Below are 24,847 nucleotides of genomic sequence, written 5' to 3'. Positions count from 1 at the left end.
GCTTTCCGTCTTTTTATTTTTACTCATTTTGCTAGCTTGTCGGCGCTCAAGTGAGAGACACCGGCCATTTTTCAAAATAAAGATTATTCAGACTCCAATAATAAATCCAACTGGTTATTTCTCAGGTGGCCCGGTATCAGTCGATCCACGGGCCGGTACCGGTCCGCGACCCGGGGGTTGGAGATCCAGAGCATGCCTTTGCGCGTTTCCATGTTCTCCGGTATCCGGGGACGGGCCGGTGGGGGGGATTGTTGAACCCGAGTGCAGGATAAGCAAGATACGTGATAAATGATGAATGTTTTGAATTATTAAACCGTCAGAATCCACTTTCGCTGAAGGACGAAGTTGCTCTCGTGCGAGTCGTCTTCACATGTTGTTTTCATTGTTCACGCTAACTATTAGCCCCGTCCTCTAGCACGCCTTCCTCAAAACAAAGGTATTTCTTTTTTCTTTTTGCATAAAACCTCCGTGCAAAGAATCCTACGCGAATCCTTCCGTCCATCCATCCTTGCAGGGAAAAAGGACATTATTTTAGTCGGTGTGAGCGAAGAGGACGCGGAGGAGAGGGTTAGACGGAGGCCGACGATTGGCCGTGACGACCCCTGGAGGGAGCGGCTCAAAGCAGCAGAAGGTTTTTGACTTACTGGAGATTATCCCAAACAAAAGATTTAAAAGGTGAAGACAAATAATAGATGGAGGAGATGAGAAGGATCCAAAAAAAAAAATACAGTTTTTGAATCAATTGCTGCTTTTTAAACCCCCGCGGAAGAGCGCCTACGGGAAGACGGCGCTGACTGTCCTCGCATGATGATGAGAAAGGAAAACACCGGGCGCTGGAGGAAAGAGATGAAGTGGCGGCGGCGGCGAGATTTTCTTAACGAGGCCTCCGAACGCCGGCTCCTGTGCGGAACCGCGGCTCGGCTCGGATCGTCTGAATGTGAAACCGGGAGGAAGCGACGTTCGGAATGACTGCCCTCGAGATTCACACCGGTGTCGGGTGAAAACTCATTTCCTGCCCTTTTTCCGAATCCGATTCTGAGGCGGAGATGGACCGATAACGTGACTGAAGATCAGTTCGATTCAGATATTTTTTAAAATATTTAGAAATAAATATTAAATTAATAATAATAAGTATTATTATTCTTAATAATAAAAGTAATAATAACAATAACAACAATAATAATAAAATGAATGATTAATTAATTCATATTATTAACACAAATATAAATATACAATTAATATAAATATAATGTAATTAATCGATGAATTAAAACTCATTTCCTGCCCTTTTTCCAAATCCGATTCTGAGGCGGAGATGGACCGATAACGTGATTGAAGATCAATTCAATTCAGATAATTTTTTAAATATTTGGAAATAAATATTAAATTAATAATAATAATAAGTGGTATTATTCTTAATAATAAAAGTAATAATAACAATAACAACAATAATAATAAAATTAATGATTAATTAATTCATATTATTCACACAAATATAATTATACAATTAATATAAATATAATATAATTAATCGATGAATTAAAATTAATATAATATAAACGTTATTAATTTATAAATATTAAATAAAATTAATTAATTAATTGAATTGAATTCGATAATAAATTAAATAATCGAATAAATATTAAATATATCGTATTTCGGTGGCAGCGGTTAGCGTTCCCATCTCACAGCAAGGAGGTCCTCGGTCGGAGCTGCAGGGTCTCCGTGGTCGTCCCCGTGTCTGCGTGGGCTTCCTCCGGGTTCTCAAGGTTCCTCCTACCGTCCAGGAACATCTAGGAGGTTCCCGAAATTGCCCAATTGCGCCGCTCTCTCATCTCTGGGGTTTGGCTAGCTTGAACCCCGAGTGCAGGATAAGTGGTATAGATTAAGGATGAATGAGAATTGAATGATTAAGAAGACAATATTTTTCACACCATAAGGCGCACTTGATATCTTTACATTTTTCTCAAAAATCGTCCGTCCGCCTTACAAGCCAATAACAACCAATTTTATGCGGCACACCGCGTTCAAAAATCGGTCAAAATCTGCTTCGACCTAATATGACTGTACATTTGTGTGTATGAGGACCCCCAAAAAATCGCACGTCCTTACAAAGCGGATTTCAAACTCGGTCGATGATGAAGTAGATGACGGGAAAAGAGCAGCCGGCGAAGAATTCAACATAAATGAATCGATGGTGCGAAAGTGGTGGAAACTAGCGGAGTAAAGAAGACCAAACAGATTTTCCGAGGGAACAAAACGAGATGAATGAGATGCATAAAGTTCGACTAAACTGTTTTAGTCGTGTATTTTATCATGTATGAAAATACAGTAAACCCTGGTTTATTGCGGGGGTTGCATTCTAAAAAATAACCCACAAAAGGCAAAATCTGCAACATAGTTAGCTTTATTTTTTACAATTATTATAGAAGACAACACCGTTTTTTAGCCTTTGTGCAGATAACGTTGATATCCAGCATAATGTTCTTTTTCCATCCTTACCATGGTCTTTTTGCGGACAACCCTTTTTACACATCCGTGTTAAAACTTATCGCCACTGCGGAAAAAAAGTGATGGAGAAAACAGTGTTTCTTCAGTTTCCTCTCCTATTTCACGTCCGCAAACGAAGAGGCGCGGAGAGCGATGGAGACGCGGAGAATAACGGCGAACTCACGGTGAACCAGTGGGGGACACAGTATACCCTTGTTTTTCATGGGGTTACATTCCAAAAAGAACCCGTGATAGGCAAAATCCATGAAGTAGAAACCTTTATTTTATTTTTTTTACAATTATTGTATAATTAAATACTCTATTATACATAGAAAAGAAAGAATCCATGAAGTAGAAACCTTTATTTTTTTTTACAGTTATTATACAATTAAATACTCTATTATACATTGAAAAGAAAGAATCCGTGAAGTAAAAACCTTTATTTTTTTTACAGTTATCATACAATTAAATACTCTATTATACATTGAAAAGAAAGAATCCATGAAGTAGAAACCTTTATTTTTTTTTGCAATTATTATACAATTAAATACTCTATTATACATTGAAAAGAAAGAATCCATGAAGTAGAAACCTTTATTTTTTTTACAATTATTATACAATTAAATACTCTATTATACATTGAAAAGAAAGAATTCATGAAGTAGAAACCTTTATTTTTTTTTGCAATTATTATACAATTAAATACTCTATTATACATTGAAAAGAAAGAATCCATGAAGTAGAAACCTTTATTTTTTTTTACAATTATCACACAATTAAATACTCTATTATACATTGAAAAGAAAGAATCCGTGAAGTAGAAACCTTTATTTTTTTTTTACAATTATTATACAATTAAATACTCTATTATACATTGAAAGGAAAGAACCAACCATTTTACAGGCTCAATCATTTTTTTCACAAATAAAAGTACTGTACTTTAGAAACATTTTTTTTCAACAAATAACTTCTGTACTGTACTGTCAAATAATAATTTTAATCATCAATGTGAACAGAAGGCTTCAAATTGCAGAGACTAGCTCCGCCCACCGCGACATGAGTAATTGGATTAAACGGGAGAAAATTAAAAATTAATTTAAAAAAAATTGCGGACAGTTGCAACCCTTTTTGCATCCTTATTAAAACTTATCGCTGCTGTCGTCCTTATGTTTTTTTCTTCCTTCTTTACGAAACGAACGGAAGATTCATTAATTCCGTCATGCCGACCTACAGCCGCATAGCTTTTAGCTTCCCTTAGCATGGCCAGAAGTTTAACTTTATCTGCGATAGATAGCATAGCTTTTGAGCGTTTTGTCAACATTATGGGTTTCAGAGAAACTCAAAATCGTGAGAATTTGCACGTACGTCATGTAAATTTGTCAAGCCATTTTACGTACGTGTACATATTAAACTGCGACGTTATCGCCGCACAGGTAGAGAAGAAGCGGAGTGACTTTTTTAGCCAATCAGAATGCAGAACACAACGCAAGATGCAAATCCGCGAAGTAGCGAAACCGTGAAAAGTAAACCGCGTTATAGCGAGGGATCACTGTATAATTCAAAAAGCAGCTTCTGGAGGATTGTTCTGTAGCTGTGTGGAGGATGTTTCTATAATAATCATTCATCGCCCCGTGGCTTCTTTCTGCCCTCACTTTCAAACTTACCTCTCCATCACCGTGACTCATGCCGGCAGAATGTTTGCCTCTCCCGGGTTCGTCGGGGAAACGCAACACAATCTCTGGCTGAAATAAACCGCGCTCCGGATCATGAGCGAGCGGGGAGAGTTCACGGAAATTTAATCACTCGTAGCAGACGGCGGTTATGGAAATATATACACAAAGACGCACGGCTGCACGGAAGAGCGTTAGATAGCCGTGTGTGTGTGTGTGTGTGCATTCGCGACGTTAGCGGTCGGTGTGAATGCGGGATTTTAATGAACACGCTGTTCCTTTATGGTAAATATTTCAATATGGATATAGCTTTCCGGCGGTAAAGGGAGAAAAAATGTGATTGTAAGTCGGCGCCTACTTTTTCACAATGTGATCAGAGGGGAGAACAAGTATTTGATAAGCTGATGATTTATTACAAAGCGTGTAGAGGTCTAAAATAATCTCAAATAAAAATCCAGCATATCACATTGTATGATTTTTAAATAATTCATTTGAAATTCCAACAGGTTTTTGGACCGAATATGAAGTTCTGTTTTTCTGATGTATCAAATACCCATGTCATGCGATAAAAATTAATTACATATAACGTGATTTTCCATCAGAGTACCTCGGATCAAAATGACAGAAAAAAAAAGCTGAAAAATCATAATTGTATCAAATACTTGTTCTCCTCACTTCAACTTTCAATCTTAATTGTGCGAATATCGATTCCGCACGACGACCGATCCGTTTCTTCCACATTGTGAATCAGAAACATCATAGTTGCCATGGTAACCCTCTGGCCCGGACGCCAGCTGACTTGAAGGGTCAATGCCATTACTTCAGGTCTGAATTAGACACCCCACAAAACAAAATGAAAAATGTAGAAATTGTTTGGAAAAAAAACCAAAAATAAATCATTTTAGTGCTGGCCTGAAAAAAAAGGAAAAAAAAAATTTAATTGCTAAAAAAAAATCATTTTAGTGCCAGTCTGAAAAAAAAGAAAAACCAAAATTGAATTTGTTTGAAGAAAATTTTTTTAGTGCCGGCCTGAAAAAAAAAGAAAAAAAATTGAATTTGTTTAAAAAAAAAAAAATCATTTTAGTGCCAACCTGGAAAAAAAATTGGAATTGTTAAAAAAAAAAAAAAAAAAGTTAGCGCTAGCCTGAAAAAAAAATAAAAATAAAAAAAAAAATTGAAATTGTTTAAAGAAAATCATTTTAGTGCCGGCCTGAAAAAAAAAAAATTGAAATTGTTTAAAAAAAATAATTTTAGTGATGGCCTGAAAAAAAAATGAAATTGTTGAAAAAAAAATCATTTCGGTGCTGGCCTGACAAAAAAAAAAAAAAGAAAAAAAAAAATGAAGTTGTTTAAAAATAAAGTCATTTTAATGCCGGCCTGAAAAAAAAAAAAAAAATTGAAATTACTTTAAAAAAAAAATCTGCTGCACGACGACCGATCCGTTTCTTCCACATTGTGAATCAGAAACATCATAGTTGCCATGGTAACCCTCTGGCCCGGACGCCAGCTGACTTGAATGGTCAATGCCATTACTTCAGGTCTGAATTAGACACCCCACAAAACAAAATGAAAAATGTAGAAATTGCTTGAAAAAAAAAAAAAAAATCATTTTAGTGCTGGCCTGAAAAAAAAGGAAAAAAAAAAATTTAATTGTTAAAAAAAAATCATTTTAGTGCCAGTCTGAAAAAAAAGAAAAACCAAAATTGAATTTGTTTGAAGAAAATCATTTTAGTGCCGGCCTGAAAAAAAAGAAAAAAAATTGAAATTGTTTAAAAAAAAAAAAAATCATTTTAGTGCCAACCTGAAAAAAAAATTGGAATTGTTAAAAAAAAAAAAAAAAAAAAAAAGTTAGTGCTAGCCTGAAAAAAAAAGAAAAAGAAAAAAAAAATTGAAATTGTTTAAAGAAAATCATTTTAGTGCCGGCCTGAAAAAAAAAAATCGAAATTGTTTAAAAAAAATAATTTTAGTGCTGGCCTGAAAAAAAAAATGAAATTGTTGAAAAAAAATCATTTCGGTGCTGGCCTGACAAAAAAAAAAAAAAAAAAAAAAAAAAAAAATGAAGTTGTTTAAAAAAAAAGTAATTTTAATGCCGGCCTGAAAAAAAAAAAATTGAAATTACTTTAAAAAAAAAATCATTTTAGCGCCAAGCTGAAAAAAAAATAAAAATAAAAAAAAATTGAAATTGTTCAAAGAAAATCATTTTTTTTGCCGGCCTGTAAAAAGAAAAAAAGCTCAGGCAAACACCCCTCAGGGCTCGTCTTCAGCTTTGCTATGAGGAATCAGTGCCTGATATCAGCTGGTAGAAAGAAAAGAAAAGGCCTCTCGCCACCAGCCTTCATCCGGACCTCGGGAACACAAAAAAAAAACCAGAATCCCGGGAGCTCGGTGCAGGTCCGTGCACGTCCGGCTTCACCAGATCAGATCGATAAGACGGCGCAATGTGACGGAGAGAGATCAGCGCCCGAGTCGTGCATTCAGTCGGAGACGGTTTTTGGAGCGTCTGCAAGCTTCGCACGTTCTTCTTCTGCAACTTGTATAAGAGGACATTACAGAAATCCAGGCTCGGTGAAGAACGCCTGGATTAAGATCTCTTAATCCTTTAACGACAGGTAATAACCTTCGCGTTTTGAAAAGAAAAAGTGGAAATATGAGCGACGGCCGGGCCGGCAGACGGACGTTCTTACAGCGGGGGAATGTTTTCACATTCAGGACGCGGCGCCTCCATCCATCTCTCCTCCTCGCGCTCGGTCTCACTTGTCAGATTTCTCGCTCGCTCTCCCTCGCAGCCTCAACAACACATCATTTTTTCTTTTTTTTTTTTTTCTCCCTCTTTGCAAAGAGGAGGGAAGGAGCGTGTGCCGCGGGCGAGCGACCTGTGTGTGTGTGTGTGTGTGTGCTCGGTAATCAATGGACACCTTTGAGGTAAACAAAAAAAAAAAATTAAAAATAAAGCCTGTTGTGGACTTTGGGCGTTTGAGTTTAATCTTAATACATGATCTTTGCGCCGGTGCTTTCAATGAGGATTTCATGCTTTGCAGGGAAGATAAACAAGACCGTCAATACGGGCGATGAGAAATATTGACCTTTTTGCTTATCTAACAGGAACAGTACGGAGAAGGTCCCCGGTTGGACCTGGACATTTATCTGGTGGTGTCTCCACGTTCTCCTCATGTCTGCTAGGGTTCCTCCATCGGACCACATACCATGATGCTGCTACTTACTGATATTTGCACTAAACTGGACAAAAAAAACCCTCTGCTGCTTCTCTCTCATGATGTCGAATACCATTTTTTTTATCTGCGCGCACTTTCATACCTCATTGTTTCATGTTTACTGTTTAATGCAACAGTGCACTTTGCTGCTAATTTGCACTTTTTTTTTTTAATTTTGGTCATTTCGTGTCACCGTGGGATTGTGAGAAACATTTTCTTTTTTGCGGAGAAACCAACACTAAATCTGGCTTTGACTTTTAAATACAAATGTATATACGTTACAAATGCACTGCTTCAAAAAATTAAAGGGAACACTAAAATAACACATCCTAGATGCGGATGAATGAAATATTCTTATGAAATACTTTATTCTTTCCATAGTTGAATAAGAATAAGAACAACTTTATTTATTATCCCGAAGAAAATTGTTGTGCCAGAGTTACAAGTAAAATATAGCAATAATAAATAATAGTAAAAAATTGTATAAACAGTGAAAAAAAAAAGGGTGGTAGAATAAGAATTATAATAAATAAATATATATAAATAAAATAGATAAATATATAAATAAACTATAAAGTGTCTAAGTAACAAGTCAAGGCTATAAAGTGTCTTATGGTCTTAAGTACCAGGTGAAAGATACGGAGTGCACAAGAGTATGAAAAAATATTGCACATGCAGCTGTTATGAAATGAAATATTGCACAGTTATGAATATATATACAGATATATTATTACGATTTACAGTAAATGGGTGAGATTTTCACACAAAAATGATGAATGGAAATTAAATGTATGAACCCATGGAGGTCTGGACTCCAAATGAAAGTGTAAAAACACATAAAGTTGATGTAACACCCTTAAAACAAGTCAAAAGGAATCAGCGTTGCTTCCTAAGTGGACGGTTTGATTTCACAGAATCTGCGTTACATTGAGTTGTTTAAGTGTTCCCTTTATTTTTTTTGGAGCGGTGTATTTTTACGTACCATTTAACTTTATTTTATAATAATAAATAACCCAGACGTATGAATGAGAGAGTTTATTGGCGCAAACAATTGGGAAAATGCTACGCTAACTCGCGGCGTTTGTCCCCGGACTTTTTATATGATGTAACATGACGGGAAATAAAATAGACAATAAGTTGGATACATTTGAGCAACAACACAAATCACGATGCCAAAGGAGATTTTACATTGCGTTAAATGAAATAGTGTATCTCAGAAAATTAGAATATTGTGATAAAGTTCTTTATCTTCTGTATTGCAATTAAAAAAAAAAAAAAAAAAATTGCTTTTTGATGATATTCTAATAGGATTTTTGAGTTTACTGAAGATGTAAGCCATAATCAGCAATATTAAAATAGTAAAAGGCTTGCAATATTTCAGTTGTAATGAATCCAGAGTATATGATATTTTTGTTTTTGTAATTGCATTACAGAAGATAAAGAACTTTATCACAAGATTCAAATTTTCTGAGACAGTCCTGCATGAGCGTTAATGTTCAAATCTAACCGTGGCACTAAATATCCTCAATTCCGGTCGAGATACGTCAGCATATTTGAGTGCTTATTTCACACAATTAATTCTTCAAAATAAGTATCGGTTTGAACGCTTGTGTGTAAGAAGTGGTCATTAAATGTATATATTTACGGAATAGCTTCAACTCCAGCCTGTCAAAGTAGGGAAACCCATGTGAAAGCGATAAAACAACCCAATTTACCAACAAGTCACCGTGTGATTGTAGCGCTCGGGCTTCATTTCCTCGGCGGCTGCAGTTTGAAGCTTACCTGTCGTCAAAACAGAAATAAAAGCATCGCAACGGCCATTTTTATTCACTTCACGGTCAGGAAGCGAATCAATATATAATCGCTTTTTATAACCCCCGAGACTTTGAAGGGTTGACGCGGTTTCCGGGTGACATAACACAGCCTTGGAGGTATTACATAACGTCTGTGGAGAAAGCGGCTAAATGGTAGGCTACATTACGTTCGCGCTGCAGCTGTTGGCGTCCCACTTGTGATTGTTCTTCCCTCCTGTGTGACACTGGGTGGACGCGCTCTCGCTTTTCTTTTTGTTCTTTTATATTTCTCCCCGTCGTCTATCGGCGGCGGCGCCGGAAATATATCCCGGGTGTATTTCGGCGGCGAAATTAGTCGAAATGGAGGACGCGCCGACGGAAACGCGACTCGGGCGTCGATGTCAAGACGATTGTCCGATCGGCCGATCCGAATTGGCCGCGGGGCTTCAGCTGGAATTGCGTGTTGCCATGGTGACACAAAGTGCTCAGATTGCGCCGAATGAGACGAGGATTAAGTTGAGAAGCACCTCTCGATCTCTGGCTTTACGCTTAAACACCCAAACTGCAATCACTCGGCTGTTGCATTGTTTTTGGCCCTTTTTTATTTCTTGGTTTGTTTTTTGTCATTACCGTACTATAAATAACCTATTGGAAAAAATTAACTCTCGACTGAAAAAAAATCCCAATCTCACCCGAGGTCAAAGATCACAAAGAAGATAAATGTGCTATCATTTACGTATATATTTACTCATGAATTAATATTTTTTTAATGTATTTTATTCTTTCACTGTTTCTTTATTTATTCATATATATATATATATATATATATATATATACAATATATAATATTATATTATACAATATTATATTATTTTTATATATAATATTTAAAAATATATATATATAATTTTTTTTTCATTTCTGGTCCTTTTTTATTTTTTGGTTTGTTTTTTTGTCAATTAAATTTTGTCAAATATTTGTATATATTTGAGTATAATATTTAATATCATATATAATATATATTATATATATATATATAATATAATATGATATAATATAATATATTATATAATATATATAATACAATACAATATAATATTTATTCTTTCACTGTTTCTTTATTTATTCATATATATATATTATATTATATTATATATAGTAATATAATAATAAATTATATAATATATAATATTATATTATATAATATTATTTTTATATATAATATTTAAAAATATATATATATAATTTTTTTTTCATTTCTGGTCCTTTTTTATTTTTTGGTTTGTTTTTTGTCAATTTAATTTTGTCAAATATTTGTATATATTTGAGTATAATATTTAATATTATATATAATATATATTATATATAATATAAGACATATATTATATATCTTATATAATATATATAATACAATATATAATTATTGTATTATATAATATATATAATACAATTCAATATAACATTTATTGTTTCACTGTTTTTTTATTTATTCATATATATATATGTTATATATAATATAATATAATGTAATATAATATAATAATATGTATATAATATAATAAAATACTATAAAAAATATTATATAATATATAATATTACATTATATTATATATTTTTTTTCTTTTTTTTTATTTATCCATATATTTTCTGCAGATGTATAAAAGATTAAATCAGCCAAACAAAAATCCTTAGAATCCAGGGTTGGGTGGGATGGGCACAAGTGATCTTTTGGTGATAATAGAATATATAGATAGAATACTCGCTTTTTGCAGAATAGAGGTCGTCCGCCTCTACGGGCAGTATATGGGGCCAGAGTGCCTCCTTCAGATTTATTGTTAGCTTGCTTATAAAATGCAACTTGTAGTTATGAAGTCAAAGAATGAGGAAAAGAATTGTGGGAGCGCTGACATCTTATTACAAAGGGCATACCGCATTAAGCTTTTAGTGTTTCCCCACGCTGTTATAATAGCCGTATATTTCCTCTCAGGTTAGAGCTGCAGGGCACGATGTTCCGGCTGCCGCTTACAGTGGTAGTTTGTTTTTCAGCGCGGCGTGCAGCCGTTAGATTATTTTTTCATACACTTGCATCATCCTCAGCGGGGGCTCTCATTAATGCATTTATGAGCGATAAACCCAAGTTTCGTTTCGCCAGCGAGTGAAAATGTACAGTAGCGCGCATCTTAAAAGTAGCTACGACTTCCTGTTGTGTCGCTGAAACAGATTTGGAAATTCTGTCAGTGTGGGGTAATTACAGAAACCTGTACAATCGTTGCTCTGATCTTTATCGCTGCTTTGTACGGTTTTGTCGACTGTTTTTTGATTTTTATGTTTTCAATCCGACCTTTTTTTTCTCCTTCCAGTTACCCCGCTGTGTGCGAGTTCCTTCAGAGCAATAATCTATTATCGATTATCCGGGCGCACGAGGCACAGGACGCAGGGTATGTTTCCCCCCCTGAACATCATAGAACACACACACACTCTCATGCAAGGAGGATAAGAATACACACTTGTGTTTCCACGGGACCTCGCAGCTACCGGATGTACCGTAAAAGCCAGACCACGGGATTCCCGTCTCTCATCACCATCTTCTCGGCCCCAAACTACCTGGATGTTTACAACAACAAAGGTAAGGGATCCTGCCGGGTCGTGTTTTCATTCTAAACGATATTGATCTGTATGGATGGCGGATCAGGCCGGAATTGAAAACAAAATATAGGATCGGAGCAGAAAAAATTAACTTTTCAACCCTTCTCATCTGCATCTTCTTCTCCGGCACCAGGGGAGCCGTTTCCCCACAGGAAAGAAAACACCATTTAACCTTCCTCTTGTGTTAGGGTGGCCACCTACCCGTTTTAGTTTTTAAATCCATAAAATAATCACTTAAATCTTTTTTATTGCATCAAGGCTTCTTGACTTTGTCAGGAATCTTGATTTTAACAAAATTCAACAAAAACATGTTTTTTTCACTGCATTATAAAATGCTCCAGTTGAAATTATGTCCTTTGTAGTGTTAGGGTCAGTTTCGACCCGGGTATAAAAATAAGATTACAAAGTAATAATTAGAGCCAAAATTTAAATCTGAAATGCATTGTCAGCCAACATCTCCTCCCCCACTCATGTGAGCTTCTGGGGATGCTCATTTGTCCAGGATTGCTGCAAAAAAAACCAAAAATGAGCATGTCCAGACACGTCAGACACATATTTGTGTTATTCTCTTGAGGTTAATTTTTCTGTTTTTTATTGAAATTGAGAGGTATACTAATAATAAAAAGGCCCAGAGAACCACAACAAAAAATTTTAAACCCAATACTTTCATGGATAAGGAAGCCTAACGAGGTAACCAAGAGATGAGAAAAAGAATTGGAATTTAAGTTTTTATTTTGAGTGTATTTTAAAGCTGATTTAAAACACGGGTTGAAACCGACCCGTTAACACCGGGGATGCTACCAGAAAGCTAGCACAGGAGGAAGGTTAAATTTGAAAATGAATAAACACAGCATATACATTTTTTTTTTTTTTTTTTTTGCCTTTATGCAATGTATATAAAAAAAAAAAAAAAAACATGAGTTGCATTTATTTTTAAATGCAGAATGGCATTTCTGCATGCAACAAAACATTTTGAAAAAAAAAAGACGTTGAGTTGAAGGTTACTTTTAAGGAAAAAGATTCGATGTCTGTTCAAGTCCTTCCCGTATTTCTGAAAAAAAAGCCACACTTAAATGAGCGACAGAAATATTTCAACACGTTTTATTTAGATGTTCCGAGATCCCCATTTTAAAATTACATTTTAGCAATAAAACCAATGTCCACATCTTCTCCTCAGTTTCACTAAACCAGACATTTACGTAAAAAAAACATCACCCCTGCAGACGTGAAAGTAATAGTGGCAAATATTTCAGCAGGAAATAATAAATTCCATTTAAATATTTGAATACCAGAATTAAGATAAGATAAGATAAGATAAGATAAGATAAGATAAGATAAGATAAGATAAGATAAGATAAGATAAGATAAACTTTAATCTTTAAAGATAAATCTTTAAAATAAACTTTTCAATCTTTGTAGTTACTGCTAACAGCTAAGACAATTTATATTTCATTATATATCTTATTCTTCCTCCTTTCCACTATTATTTATTACTGTTATGTTTTTTACTTGAAACTCTGGCACAACAATTTCCTTCGGGATTAATAAAGTTGTTCTCATCTCATCTCATCTCTCATCTTTAATGAAGCTTTAATTATTTTGTCACAGCAGTATAACAGACAATTAGATGATAGCAAAATAAATAGAATAGAATAGAATAGAATAGTTAGAACACAACAGGATAATAACATAAACAGAGTGATAAGAGCAATGACAACAAAATGCTGTAGTACAGTCTGATAATGGTCCCCAAACTACGGCTCGCGGGCCAAATACGGGCCGCCTCCACATTTTTACCGGCCCCTAAACAATACCAGAGATGCATTGTGATTTTTATTTTCACTCTGACTACGTAATCGTGACTCGTACATGCGTAGAACGTAAAATTCTATTTCACCCTTCTGCAGGCTGTGCCTTATCTGAAACCCCTCCCTCAAAAAAAAAAATTTTGGACACACACCTGTCAAATAACACGGAATAATGGTGTAAAGATTAGGTAAGAGGAAAATAGATTCAGAATGCAGGGTATTTAACCTGCAGTGGACAAGCGATTATTTTTTTGTTCAATTCAAAGAAAATTTGTCTCATCTGTCAAGAATTGAGACAAAGACATCATTCATTAATAATGTTATTATTTATTTTCTGTTTTTTTTTTCTAGTCAAGATCCCAGAAATGGTTAATTTTTGGTTATGTGTAGCTTCCTGGAAAACGGTATGCGATCGTCACACTTTTTGTCACAAACTGGCCCGGTCCCCTGTCAGAGAAGGTAAAAGTTATTTGGCCCTCGCAGGAAAAAGTTTGGGGACCCCTGGTCTTAAGTTTTCAGCTCAGAACAGCCGTCGGCCAACCGAGTTGCCCGTCGCACAGGGGTGGGAAGGATTGTCTAGGACGGACCGATTCACCTTCACCGGTTCAAGATGGTCCTCACTAGCTTGTTGACTCGGTCGCATAGCCAGACATCCATTAACTCTGGGCCAATTTTCCCCATTTTTTTCCAATCAACCTTCATTTTTTTTGGACTGCGGGAGGTAACCCAGACATGCAGACTCCCTTGATCCCCCTTGTCGGAATCCAACCAGGTTGCTTCGTGCTGTGAGGCTAAAGTGCTAACGGCTGCGCCGCCGTGTCCGGTCCAGTTGATTGTTAAGGTACAATAAACTGGTGCTTTATAAACAAGTTACTCGTAGGAGTGGACTGTCTTGTCCTCCTCACCCTGGATGGTGATTGGTACCCGTGTCCTCCGATTTTTCCTCAAGTCCAAAACCACCTCCTTGGTCTTGGAGATGTTGAGTGGGAGGTGGTTGCGGTTGCTCCGCTCAATAAAACTCGCAATCAGACCTCTGATTGACATCAGACCTCTGAAATGTTGTTGAAACGTTCCTCAAAACTGTCCCTATACTTATGTGAGTGTTTCACGTAAATTTCTACTTTCGCTCGTAGGCCGGGCCCGGACTTAAAATTAAATTTAAAAAAAAACAGATATGGAAAGATGCAATCAGAGGTATGCTGCTCGCGAACATGTATTTTCTGTAGCTGGCGGCTAAAACAGCATGGGCGGCTCATTTGCATTTTGGAGCCCATGAAAGGCCAGATGAATAATCTGGAGGCCTTTGACTTATTTATTGAAATGACTGCAAACCGTGGCGCTCTCAGCCTGCGTCTAGCTTTTCCAGCAGGCATGATAATGCATCAGGGAGCCCCAGTGTGTCTCGGTCGCCACCGGCTATGGCAGGGTTGGGGTTGAGGGGGCGTTGGAGGGACTGTCGGCGCGTCCACGATCTCCATGTGGCTTTATCCCTCTTGATGGAACGGTGTCGGCGGCCCTCCCGGCCTCGGGGGGGCCATCTAGTGGTCGGACGTTCGGTCTCTCCTGGCGTGTTCAGAAATAGCTGTTTGTTAAAATATTAAACCCGGTAAACTCATGTAGAGAGTCCCTTTTTTTTTTGAAATCACATATGCAGTGACAGGTACTGCAAAGAGCACATTAGAAAACAAACTGCAGAACCACACGCTCAGCGTTTGCTCCAAATGTGACATTATGTAAGTATAGATTTTTTTTTTTTTTTTTTTTTTTTAAATACAACATTCCAGCGTTGCAGAGTGGGAGCGTTGTTGCCGGGTGACGATAGGACAAGAGCATGATTGCATTTCTTTATTGCATCTTTTTATTGAAGAAAATAATCAGCATGTGTCCGGTGATTTTTTTTTAAAAAAGGGCATCATTAAAATAATTCAAATAAAATAAATTAATAATAAATAATAAATAATAATAATAAATAATAATAAAATAAAAAATAATAATAAAATAATCTTTTTTTTTTTAAAAAAACTTTTTCAAGCCTTTTTTTAATAATTAAAAAAAATATTTTTTTTTTAAATTAATTTTAGAAATGTAGTCATTATTTGCATGTCTATATATCTATATATCACGCTTGAACAAGAGAGCGGTTGGCCGTCCAGTAACAAGCCCTTTCTGTCTTGGTACCAAAAGAACTCAGTGAACGACGTCCGCCGTTCTGCTTCCCCGACAGCTGCCGTGCTGAAATATGAAAACAACGTCATGAACATCCGGCAGTTCAACTGCTCGCCCCACCCTTACTGGCTGCCCAACTTCATGGACGTCTTCACCTGGTCCCTGCCGTTTGTCGGGGAGAAAGGTACGGAGGTTTGTCTGGAGCCGCCTCCTCCCGACAGAATCCTCTGCTCTCTCCACGGATTACGATTACGAAACCCACGCTCTGTTTCTCCCCCAGTCACAGAAATGCTGGTGAACGTGCTGAGCATCTGCTCCGACGACGAACTCATGAACGACGAGGACGAGATATTCGACGGTAAATCCGTCTTCGTATGCTTTTTTTTTTTTTTTTTTTTTTTTGCGTTAATCCAATTTAAATTGCAGAAACTAAACGGAATTTAAGTGGCGATGTTGCTCTATCTCAAATGCATCAGCAAGGCCACTGAACAACAAACATTTATGTTGGATTTATGACGGCTAATTGTATATTATTACCGCTACCGGTACTTTTCAGTGCCTGACGATGATTATCTATTACCGCCGCATCCTCAAATGCACAGCATAAGTGTGATATGTCCATTGCATCGCACAGGGATGCATATGCAGCCACACTCCACAAATATATGTATATATGATGTGTATTCCTTCACAGCTAACGCGGCCGCAGCGCGCAAAGAGGTGATCAAGAACAAAATCCGTGCCATCGGGAAGATGGCCAAAATGTTCTCAGTTCTCAGGTAACCTGCGGGTTATATTTTTATATATCCTAAAAGTGATGTATAAACAGTAATCAGGACATTTTGGTAGATTTACTGCATGCACTCTGCAGTTCAACTGGTGCAGGACATGTATGCTAGCCGCGAGACAGTGGTGCGGTGTGCTGTAGGGGTAACAGAGAAGTTCCAGGTGGAGGTGGGACTCCATCAGGGATCAGCTGAGCCCCTTCTTGTTTGCAGTGGTGATGGACAGGCTGACAGATGAGGTTAGACAGGAATCTCCATGGACCATGATGTTTGCAGATGACGTTGTGATCTGTAGTGAGAGCAGACAACAGGTAGAGGAAAATCTGGAGAGCTGGAGGTATGCTCTGGAAAGGAGAGGAATGAAGGATAGTTGCAGCAAGACAGAATATATGTGTGTGAATGAGAGGAACTCGGGTGGAACGGTGAGGCTACAGGGAGTGGAGATCAAGAAGCTGGAGGATTTCAGGTACTTGGGGTCAACAGTCCAGAGCAACGGAGAGTGTGGAAAACAGGTGAAGAGACGGATCCGAGCAGGTTGGAATGATTGGAGAAAGGTGTCAGGGGTACGAAGAGATAGAAGAACATCAGCCAGAATGAAAGGAAAGGTGTACAAGACAGTGGTGAGACCAGCGATGCTGGATGGACTCGAAACTGTTCCAATAATGAAAAGACAGGAGGCCGAACTAGAGGTTGCAGAGATGAAGATGTTGAGGTTCTCTTTGGGAGTGACGAGAATGGATAGGATCAGGAATGAGTCTATCAGAGGAACACCATTGTTAGATGTTTTGGAGAGAAGGTCAGAGAAGCCAGACTGAGATGGTTGGGTCATGGACAGAGGAGGGATAGAGAATATATTGGTAGACGGATGCTGGAATTGGAGCTACCAGGCAAGAGGTCTCAAGGAAGACCAAAGAGAAGATTTATGGACGTAGTGAGAGAGGATATGAAGGTAGTTGGTGTGAGAGAGGAAGATACAGAGAACAGGGTTAGATGGAGAAAGTTGATTTGCTGTGGCGACCCCTGAAGGGAAAAGCCCAAAGGAGAAGAAGCAGACTGCAGTTCTTTGACAAGAGTGTGCCAAGCGATTTAATATTTAAAGAACCCGAGCCATTTTTAATACCGACGTGTGTTTTCTGTCCGCGGACATGCGTCTCTCTTTGGTGCGTCAGGTCTTTACACCTTCTCACACTGACCTGTGTGACCGAGGGCGTCTCTTTCCCCTCGATTTGAGCTCCTCTGACCGAACCCTGTGTCTGTGATTCTCACAGGGAGGAGAGCGAGAATGTGTTGACGCTGAAGGGCCTGACGCCCACCGGCATGCTGCCCAGCGGCGTTCTCTCCGGAGGTCGGCAGACGCTGCAGAGCGGTGAGTGCGAAGCGCAGGACCGGACACTTTCTCTGTCGTCCGCCCCGTCTGTCGGGTTGCCTTTCCTGTCATCGCAACTCTCCGTCCTCCCATTGCTTTTATTTTTGTGTCTACGTCCACCAGACAGAGACCTCCCGGCGTGTAGACCACCACCACACTGGATTGAGTGCTGTTTATCTGTCTTGAAAACAAAAATGATATCTCAAATATTTAGACACCTGAAATGTGTGACCAACAACCTCCAGACGTCATGAACAAAATTCATTCATTTATTCATCCATTCATTCATTCATTATCTATCCTGCTTATTGTTCACTCGGGGTTGCAGGAGTGTTTGAGCCCATCCTAGCTGTCCATGGGCGAGAGGGGGATTCCACCTGGACCGGTTGCCAGACGGTCACGGGGGCAGATATAGAGACAAACAAGCATTCACCCTTTCATTCACATGCCATACAGAGACATACAAGTATTGACCCTCTTATTCACAAACCATATACAGGCATACAAGTATTGACCCTCTCATTCACAAACCACATAGAGACAAACTAATATTGACAATTTCATTCATAAACCATACTGAGACATACAAGTATTGACCCTCTCATTCACAAACCATATGTAGGCATACAAGTATTGACCCTCTCACTCACAAGCCATATGTAGGCATACAAGTATTGACCCTCTCATTCACAAACCACATAGAGACAAACAAGTATTGACAATTTCATTCATGAACCATATTGAGACATACAAGTATTGACCCTCTCATTCACAAACCATATATAGGCATACAAGTATTGACCCTCTCATTCACAAACCATATAGAGACATACAAGTATTGACAATTTCATTCATAAACCATATTGAGACATACAAGTATTGACCCTCTCATTCACAAACCATATATAGGCATACAAGTATTGACCCTCTCATTCACAAACCATATAGAGACATACAAGTGTTAACCCTCTCATTCACAAATCACATAGAGACAAACAAGTATTGACAATTTCATTCATAAATCATATTGAGACATACAAGTATTGACCCTCTCATTCACAAACCATATAGAGACATACAAGTATGGACTCTCATTTGTGCATTTGGGCAATCTAGGGCAAAATCCGGAGAACTCGGAGGAATCCCCCGCAAATACGGGGAGACTCCACGCAGAAAGGTCTCCAACCGGGGATCTTTTTGCCATGAAGCAGAAGCCACCATGTGGCCTTTTACAAAATTCAAACTATCATCAAGTCGAGAGGTGACTAAACAGGGGCAGATATAAATGTGGGATCATTGCATAAAAGGTGTTCCTCCAATTCAAGAGTTCCAAACTTTTTCAAATGATTTACATCATTTCAAGAGGTGTCCTACCTTCGATCCGTCATAGTCTGAACTTAAACCCGATGCTGTCTCCATCCCAGTGTCTCTGTCAGCCTTTCTTTGTCTGTTGCCTTTCACATGAATCGCTGCAAACATCCGGTGCATGGGTGCTTCTCCAAGTCTGGCTCCGCCGGCCGCCGCCGACATGAAAAACCTCATCCGGCCTTTTCGTTGGGGGCTGCGTTTTGCATTTGCATGGCTTTATCAGGAGTAACCTGCTCCCCTCCTCCTCCTCCCTCAGCCACCATTGAAGCCATTGAAGCCATCGAGACGCATGACGAGGACAGGGAAGGTAAATCTGTGCTCGGCCAACCCTCCACCTTCTCGCCCCCACCCCTCACCCCACCTCCCACTCAGCATACAGACATGGTTTTCTGCTCCAAAAGACCCAAAGCTCGCCTGTCATCGACAAGCCTGCACGTAACAGATCATACACTCCAACGGTACTTAGCGTAAAAAAAAGCACAGGGCAAATTAGCCGGAGACAGACGTATCGATCCGAAAGGATAAAAAAAAAAACATGGTGGGATGAGGGAACGGACACCTTTGCGAGACGAGAGGGTTTTTTTCGTTGTTTTAGTCAATATACTGTGGATAAAAATGGCGTCGAGTCTTACCGTAAGCCGTGACGGACGTCCGAGGCGACAAGCACTCAAGCCCAACACGTACGATTGATTTCCCCTTTCCGTATCCGATGTGACTCGTAAAATGGCCGCAATCTGTTTGGGGGGGGGGGGGGGGGGGGGGGGAAGCGTCACGCGCGTAAGAAGGAAACAAATCAAAAGGCTAACATAAAATATGCATGGCGAGGCACCGGGTCCCCCAACCCACCCCTCATTTGAGGTATCGGAGGAAATCAGGCGTCGAGACGGCGATTTACAGCACGAGCGAAAATATTTCTCAATCTGCACGTAGGCTATGCGGTTCGAAATAAATAACGTCGCAATGAATTATTCAAACCGCACGTACAGAAATTAGCCCTGTCTCTCTTATTTCTTTTTTTTTTCTTTTTTTTTTACGAGAAGGGGAAACGAGTTCGCCGCTCGACTGGACGGGTGATTTAGAAACTTCGAGCCGCCGCCGCCGCCGTGCTCCCGGGACTCTCTCTGTCCGAGGAGCTTTCGTACTTGACGCCAGTCGAAATGGTTCTTTAATGGATGAAAGAGTCCTGGATCTCGCATCGAATTGAAATTCGTTTTTAAATCAGCTTTTAGGAAAGGAGGCCAGGAGGCGGGAGGATGTTAGATTGAAGATGGCGGGAGGAGGGTGGGGGGGGGATTGGCGGTGGAGAAGGTCACCGAGGTCGTAGTTTCTGCGATATCGGCGCCGGAGCTGGTGGAGGTGAGTAAACGGGCAGCTTGTAATTTTCGGAAATCAAGTCTGGAACTTTGGAAGGAACGATAGAAGACGGGCGATGTTTCTGAGGCGTAAGTTAGTCTCAATAATCAAATGAGGAACCTTCAGCCAATCAAACACAGTTGGACCCGGCGCAAAAACAGAAAATCGGATTTTCTCACCTGGATTGATTGATTTTGATTTTTTGGGGTGTGTTTTTTTTTTTATTTTCACATTTTCAAAAAGGTCCACGTGCTAGATGAATTTAGAGAAAACGAAACGCGTTATGGATAATGACATCGTCTTTGGAGAAGCGACGCTCCCTGATCTCTGCACGTTGAGGTTTTAGTGACACCTTCTCCTCGCTTCCCCAGCTATCCGCGGCTTCTCGCCCCAGCACAAGATCACCAGCTTCGAGGAGGCCAAGGGCCTGGATCGCATCAACGAACGCATGCCGCCTCGCCGGGACGGGGTGAACCACGTGGGTCACTCCATGGGGAAGATGAACATGTCGGAGGCCAACGGCACGGACGACAACAGCAACATCCAGTGATGACCCGCCTGCGCCGGAGAGCCGTGCCCGCGTCGCGCTGTGCAGCGGGACATCGCCAAAATGGGAAATTCAGGCCTCAAGAACATAGAAACAAAACGGGCCCACTGACAGAGCATGAAAAATCGCAGCAAATCCAAAACAGGCGAAAAAGGTCATCTATTCCATGACAGTGTGTCACCGTGCAGTTGTGGAAGGGCGGGGACGCGGGGCAGCCTGAAGGCGCGGCTGAAAGTTGTCCGCCTGTCGTTCCCCGTCCAATTACAGACTGCACTTTTCGGGGGTTCGGGTCGCTATGAGCGCCGACCAACGTCTGCTCGTTCATTACAGATCCCGACGGAAGACATAAATGCAGTATCCATGCCACAGCGATCATTTTGTTGTTTTATAAAGTGTTTATTATCGATTACTCACCGAATCACTTCACAGGGGGAGGGGGAGGGGGGGGGAGTCTTGTTTCACCAGATTTTGACAACTTTGTGTGAAACACAGGAAGAGAAAGCCCATCAACTGGATTTTTTTTTTTACATTTCTCAGCTTACCAGAAGACTGAAATTTATCGTTTTACCCCGCGGTAAGACGCCGTCACCGTCCCAGAAGCATCCTCGTAGCTCCGACCCATCCTCCGTCGGAGGTCAAACCTGCCTCCCCCCCCAGCGGCCGCCGCTCTCCGGCGCCGCTCCTTTCTTCGCCGCCCTCTTCGCCAGTCGCTTCCTAGCGAGGTCTAACTTGGAGGAAGCGAGGGAGAATAGATAGGGAGGGGAGGAAGGGGCATTGGAGGAGGGGGATAAGTTCTGCTGCTTACCCAAGAAACATGGGCACAAAAACAAAAATTAAAATAAAAACAAAAAAAAATCACAAAGCAAATGTACATGTTATTAATTTTCAAAATTGATTTCACCAAAAATGTGCCAAATGAATGTACTAAAAAACATTGTGGAAGCGCCATGGAAATGAGTGCGAGTTTATCATCAGCGTGGTCCTGGTACTCCGTCGGTGCTACAACAGACATACTTAAATACAACTTAACGCATTCAAGAAGTCTTTAAATGCTGATCTATTTTGACAAGTTTATTATTTTTCCCCCGAAATGGTCCACAAACTTAATGTATTTTGAAATAACTACGATGTCTTTTACAAAAATTTGAAATATAGTTAAATATATATATGCATATATGAACCGCACTTTACCGCAAAGAGTAAATCATATATATATAGAGTTCCAAAATAAAATCAGTTGTTTATATCGCATAAATACTGTGTTTAAGAAGGTTTAATAATATTTAAGTATGTCTTTGGTGGTTCTATTGATATATTCTCTGGTGTATTAAATATAAAATAGAAGGCTTTTAGTACATTCACTTTGCATACTTTTTCTTTTTTTTAACCATTCATGAAGTACAAATAGAGGCATTCTATGTGTACTTAAATTAAGTATACTCTAGTTAACTTGTTTTTTTTTTTTTTCGTTTTTTTTTTTTTTGTGTGTTAAAATAGAACGCCAACATTAACGTCTGACAACGTTGCCAAAAAGAGCCTGTCTTGGGGACGTCCTAGTGATGCATGTCAACTGAATGTGAGAAAGTCATATTTAAGATTCCCAGAGTTATATTCTTTACAGGTTATTAAAATACTACCACTTTAGACATGTTCAAATTTATTTATGGTCACCTCATCAGTCTTGTGTTGCTGCAAATACGGGAAAATCCCAAGTCCTAGCCTTCCCTTAGCGTCCGTGCTTTAGCATCAATTTCCATTTGAATCCTTTACTTCAATGCAGCGACTTAAAAATGGCAACATGTTTAGAGCTAAATTCTGCAAAAATATGAAAAAAAAAGGCCCATGAGTGCCCGTCTGATCAGAATTGAGTTCATTCATTGAACCCTTTGTCATAAAATCATGATTCGCATTTTGAGTTCTGTTTTTTGACTCCCGGAGTCCAAAAGGCTTTGAATTCCTCGCCGTTCCGAAGGGAGGGAGAAGGTTTTGGTGCCAGAGCTGAAATCAATCTGCTCCTTCCTTCCAGTATATTTAGCAACATTACGAACCTGTGAAGCCCCTTCCTGCACCGTCACGTACATTTTCAAATTTTTCTTTCAAATGTCGTTTCTTTTTCTATTCCAAATTTCTATTTAAGGATAGAAGGTGTGTGGTTTTGGGGTGGACAAAAAAAAAAAAAAAGTGATTTTTAACACAGCATCTATGGTATGGAACGCATCAATGCATGCAATTAAGTTCCTAATTGTTATGTGAGATTATAATCGTGATACTGTAGTTGTGTTTCAAATAGTAAACTTGAATTCTTTTATTTTTGAATTACATTTGTAGCTTCTTTGTCCTGTTTTATAAATTTTATAAATAGGCTTCCTTTGATTGTTTTCGTCCATTTTTACATTCTGTTATTTATTACCACTGCTTTTAATTTTATATTGGTTCTATTGTATGCAGAGATGCCCTTCTGAGGTGTGACGCCTTGTGTTTATTATCTTCTGTTGTACTGATGTACAGAAAATGTTCAATAGCGTGAATGAATATAATCTCAGTGAAAAGCAACTTTCAGGCTGCCAAAGCATGATAGCATGGTTTTCAGCTGTAACTGAATCGGACACAAAGGAAATCATGTGTCGCACTTACGTTTAACAGGAGACACTGTACTCTGGTTATATTTACCGCTGATATTATTATTGTTACGATTTAACTTATGGTTATTTTCCGTCTTCTTTTTTTCTGGTTTCTGGTATGGTCTATACATGCATATTTCAACAAACAAATACAATGGATTTTATCTTGCAACATTTTTTTAATTATTATTATTATTATCTCCGGAAAATATGTTTTGGCATTTTGACTTCCTAAATGACACACACATTGTAAGCATGCCCTATGGGACGATTCACATTTTTTTACTCTTGAATAAAATATGCATGAACAAAGTCGCATCTCACAGTTTCTCTTCTTTCGTGCAGGATAAAAACAAGCCGTCGTCTTGTGAATAAATAAATATAGGTAAATATTGAAAATGATTTTTGAATGTCCCTAAATTATTGCACAATAAGTGTACCTATTTAAATATTAAAGTGGGGATATGTTAAATTAAATACCAATAGTATATTAGTGGATTACCTTTCTACTAAGAAAACAAGTGGCTGTATCTCAAAACTATGTATAGAATATCATATAAAACACTGCGACCACCAAAAATCAGATGTTAGCAAAAATAACATGAATAATGATTATAACACTGATAATATTGAGGGCATGAAGTTAGCTGGTGTGAGAGAAGAGGATCAACAGAATAGCATTACATCGAGGCCGAAAGCATACTAATATTACTACCACACAATACAATAATAACAACAACAACAATACTAATACAACTAAACTACTACTAATAATAATAATAAAGAGGGCATGAAGTTAGTCATGAGAGAAGATGATACAGAGCAAGGGGTTTGATGGAGGCCAAAGGAAAATGCAGAAGATCGCTATTATTAATAATAATAATAACAATGTGCAAATTATATTACTGATATAATTTGAATTAATTTAACTAGTGTTAAATTGTAACTGAGCCGATAATTTGCTGTCAACCCCAACTCGCTATGTAACAGCTACCGGATATGACGTAGAAGATCCCGCCTTG

At 38.6% G+C, this 24,847-nt stretch overlaps 1 protein-coding gene across 2 annotated transcripts in view; it reads left to right on the top strand.

The window, feature by feature from the left end:
* The window catches only part of ppp3ca (protein phosphatase 3, catalytic subunit, alpha isozyme), a 40,525-nt gene extending 17,665 nt beyond the window's left edge, over positions 1-22,860 (top strand). The window contains exons 7-14 of one of the 2 annotated variants that reach the window (XM_086177296.1): positions 11,526-11,603; positions 11,697-11,791; positions 15,844-15,969; positions 16,066-16,143; positions 16,480-16,564; positions 17,839-17,936; positions 19,561-19,611; positions 21,029-22,860. In XM_086177296.1, the coding sequence (XP_086033422.1) occupies positions 11,526-11,603; positions 11,697-11,791; positions 15,844-15,969; positions 16,066-16,143; positions 16,480-16,564; positions 17,839-17,936; positions 19,561-19,611; positions 21,029-21,207 (790 nt within the window). In that variant the 3' untranslated portion in view covers positions 21,208-22,860. The remainder of the gene's footprint in view (positions 1-11,525; positions 11,604-11,696; positions 11,792-15,843; positions 15,970-16,065; positions 16,144-16,479; positions 16,565-17,838; positions 17,937-19,560; positions 19,612-21,028) is intronic. The other variant, XM_086177298.1, reaches the window with a different exon arrangement.
* The last annotated feature ends 1,987 nt before the right edge of the window (positions 22,861-24,847 follow it).

The sequence above is a fragment of the Fistularia commersonii genome, chromosome 29 (assembly GCF_037954325.1).
Source record: "Fistularia commersonii isolate RoL2024-O1a breed Wild chromosome 29, RoL_Fcom_v1.0, whole genome shotgun sequence".
In the NCBI taxonomy this organism is placed as follows: Eukaryota; Metazoa; Chordata; class Actinopteri; order Syngnathiformes; family Fistulariidae; genus Fistularia; species Fistularia commersonii.
This window is presented reverse-complemented; position numbering and strand designations above follow the sequence as displayed.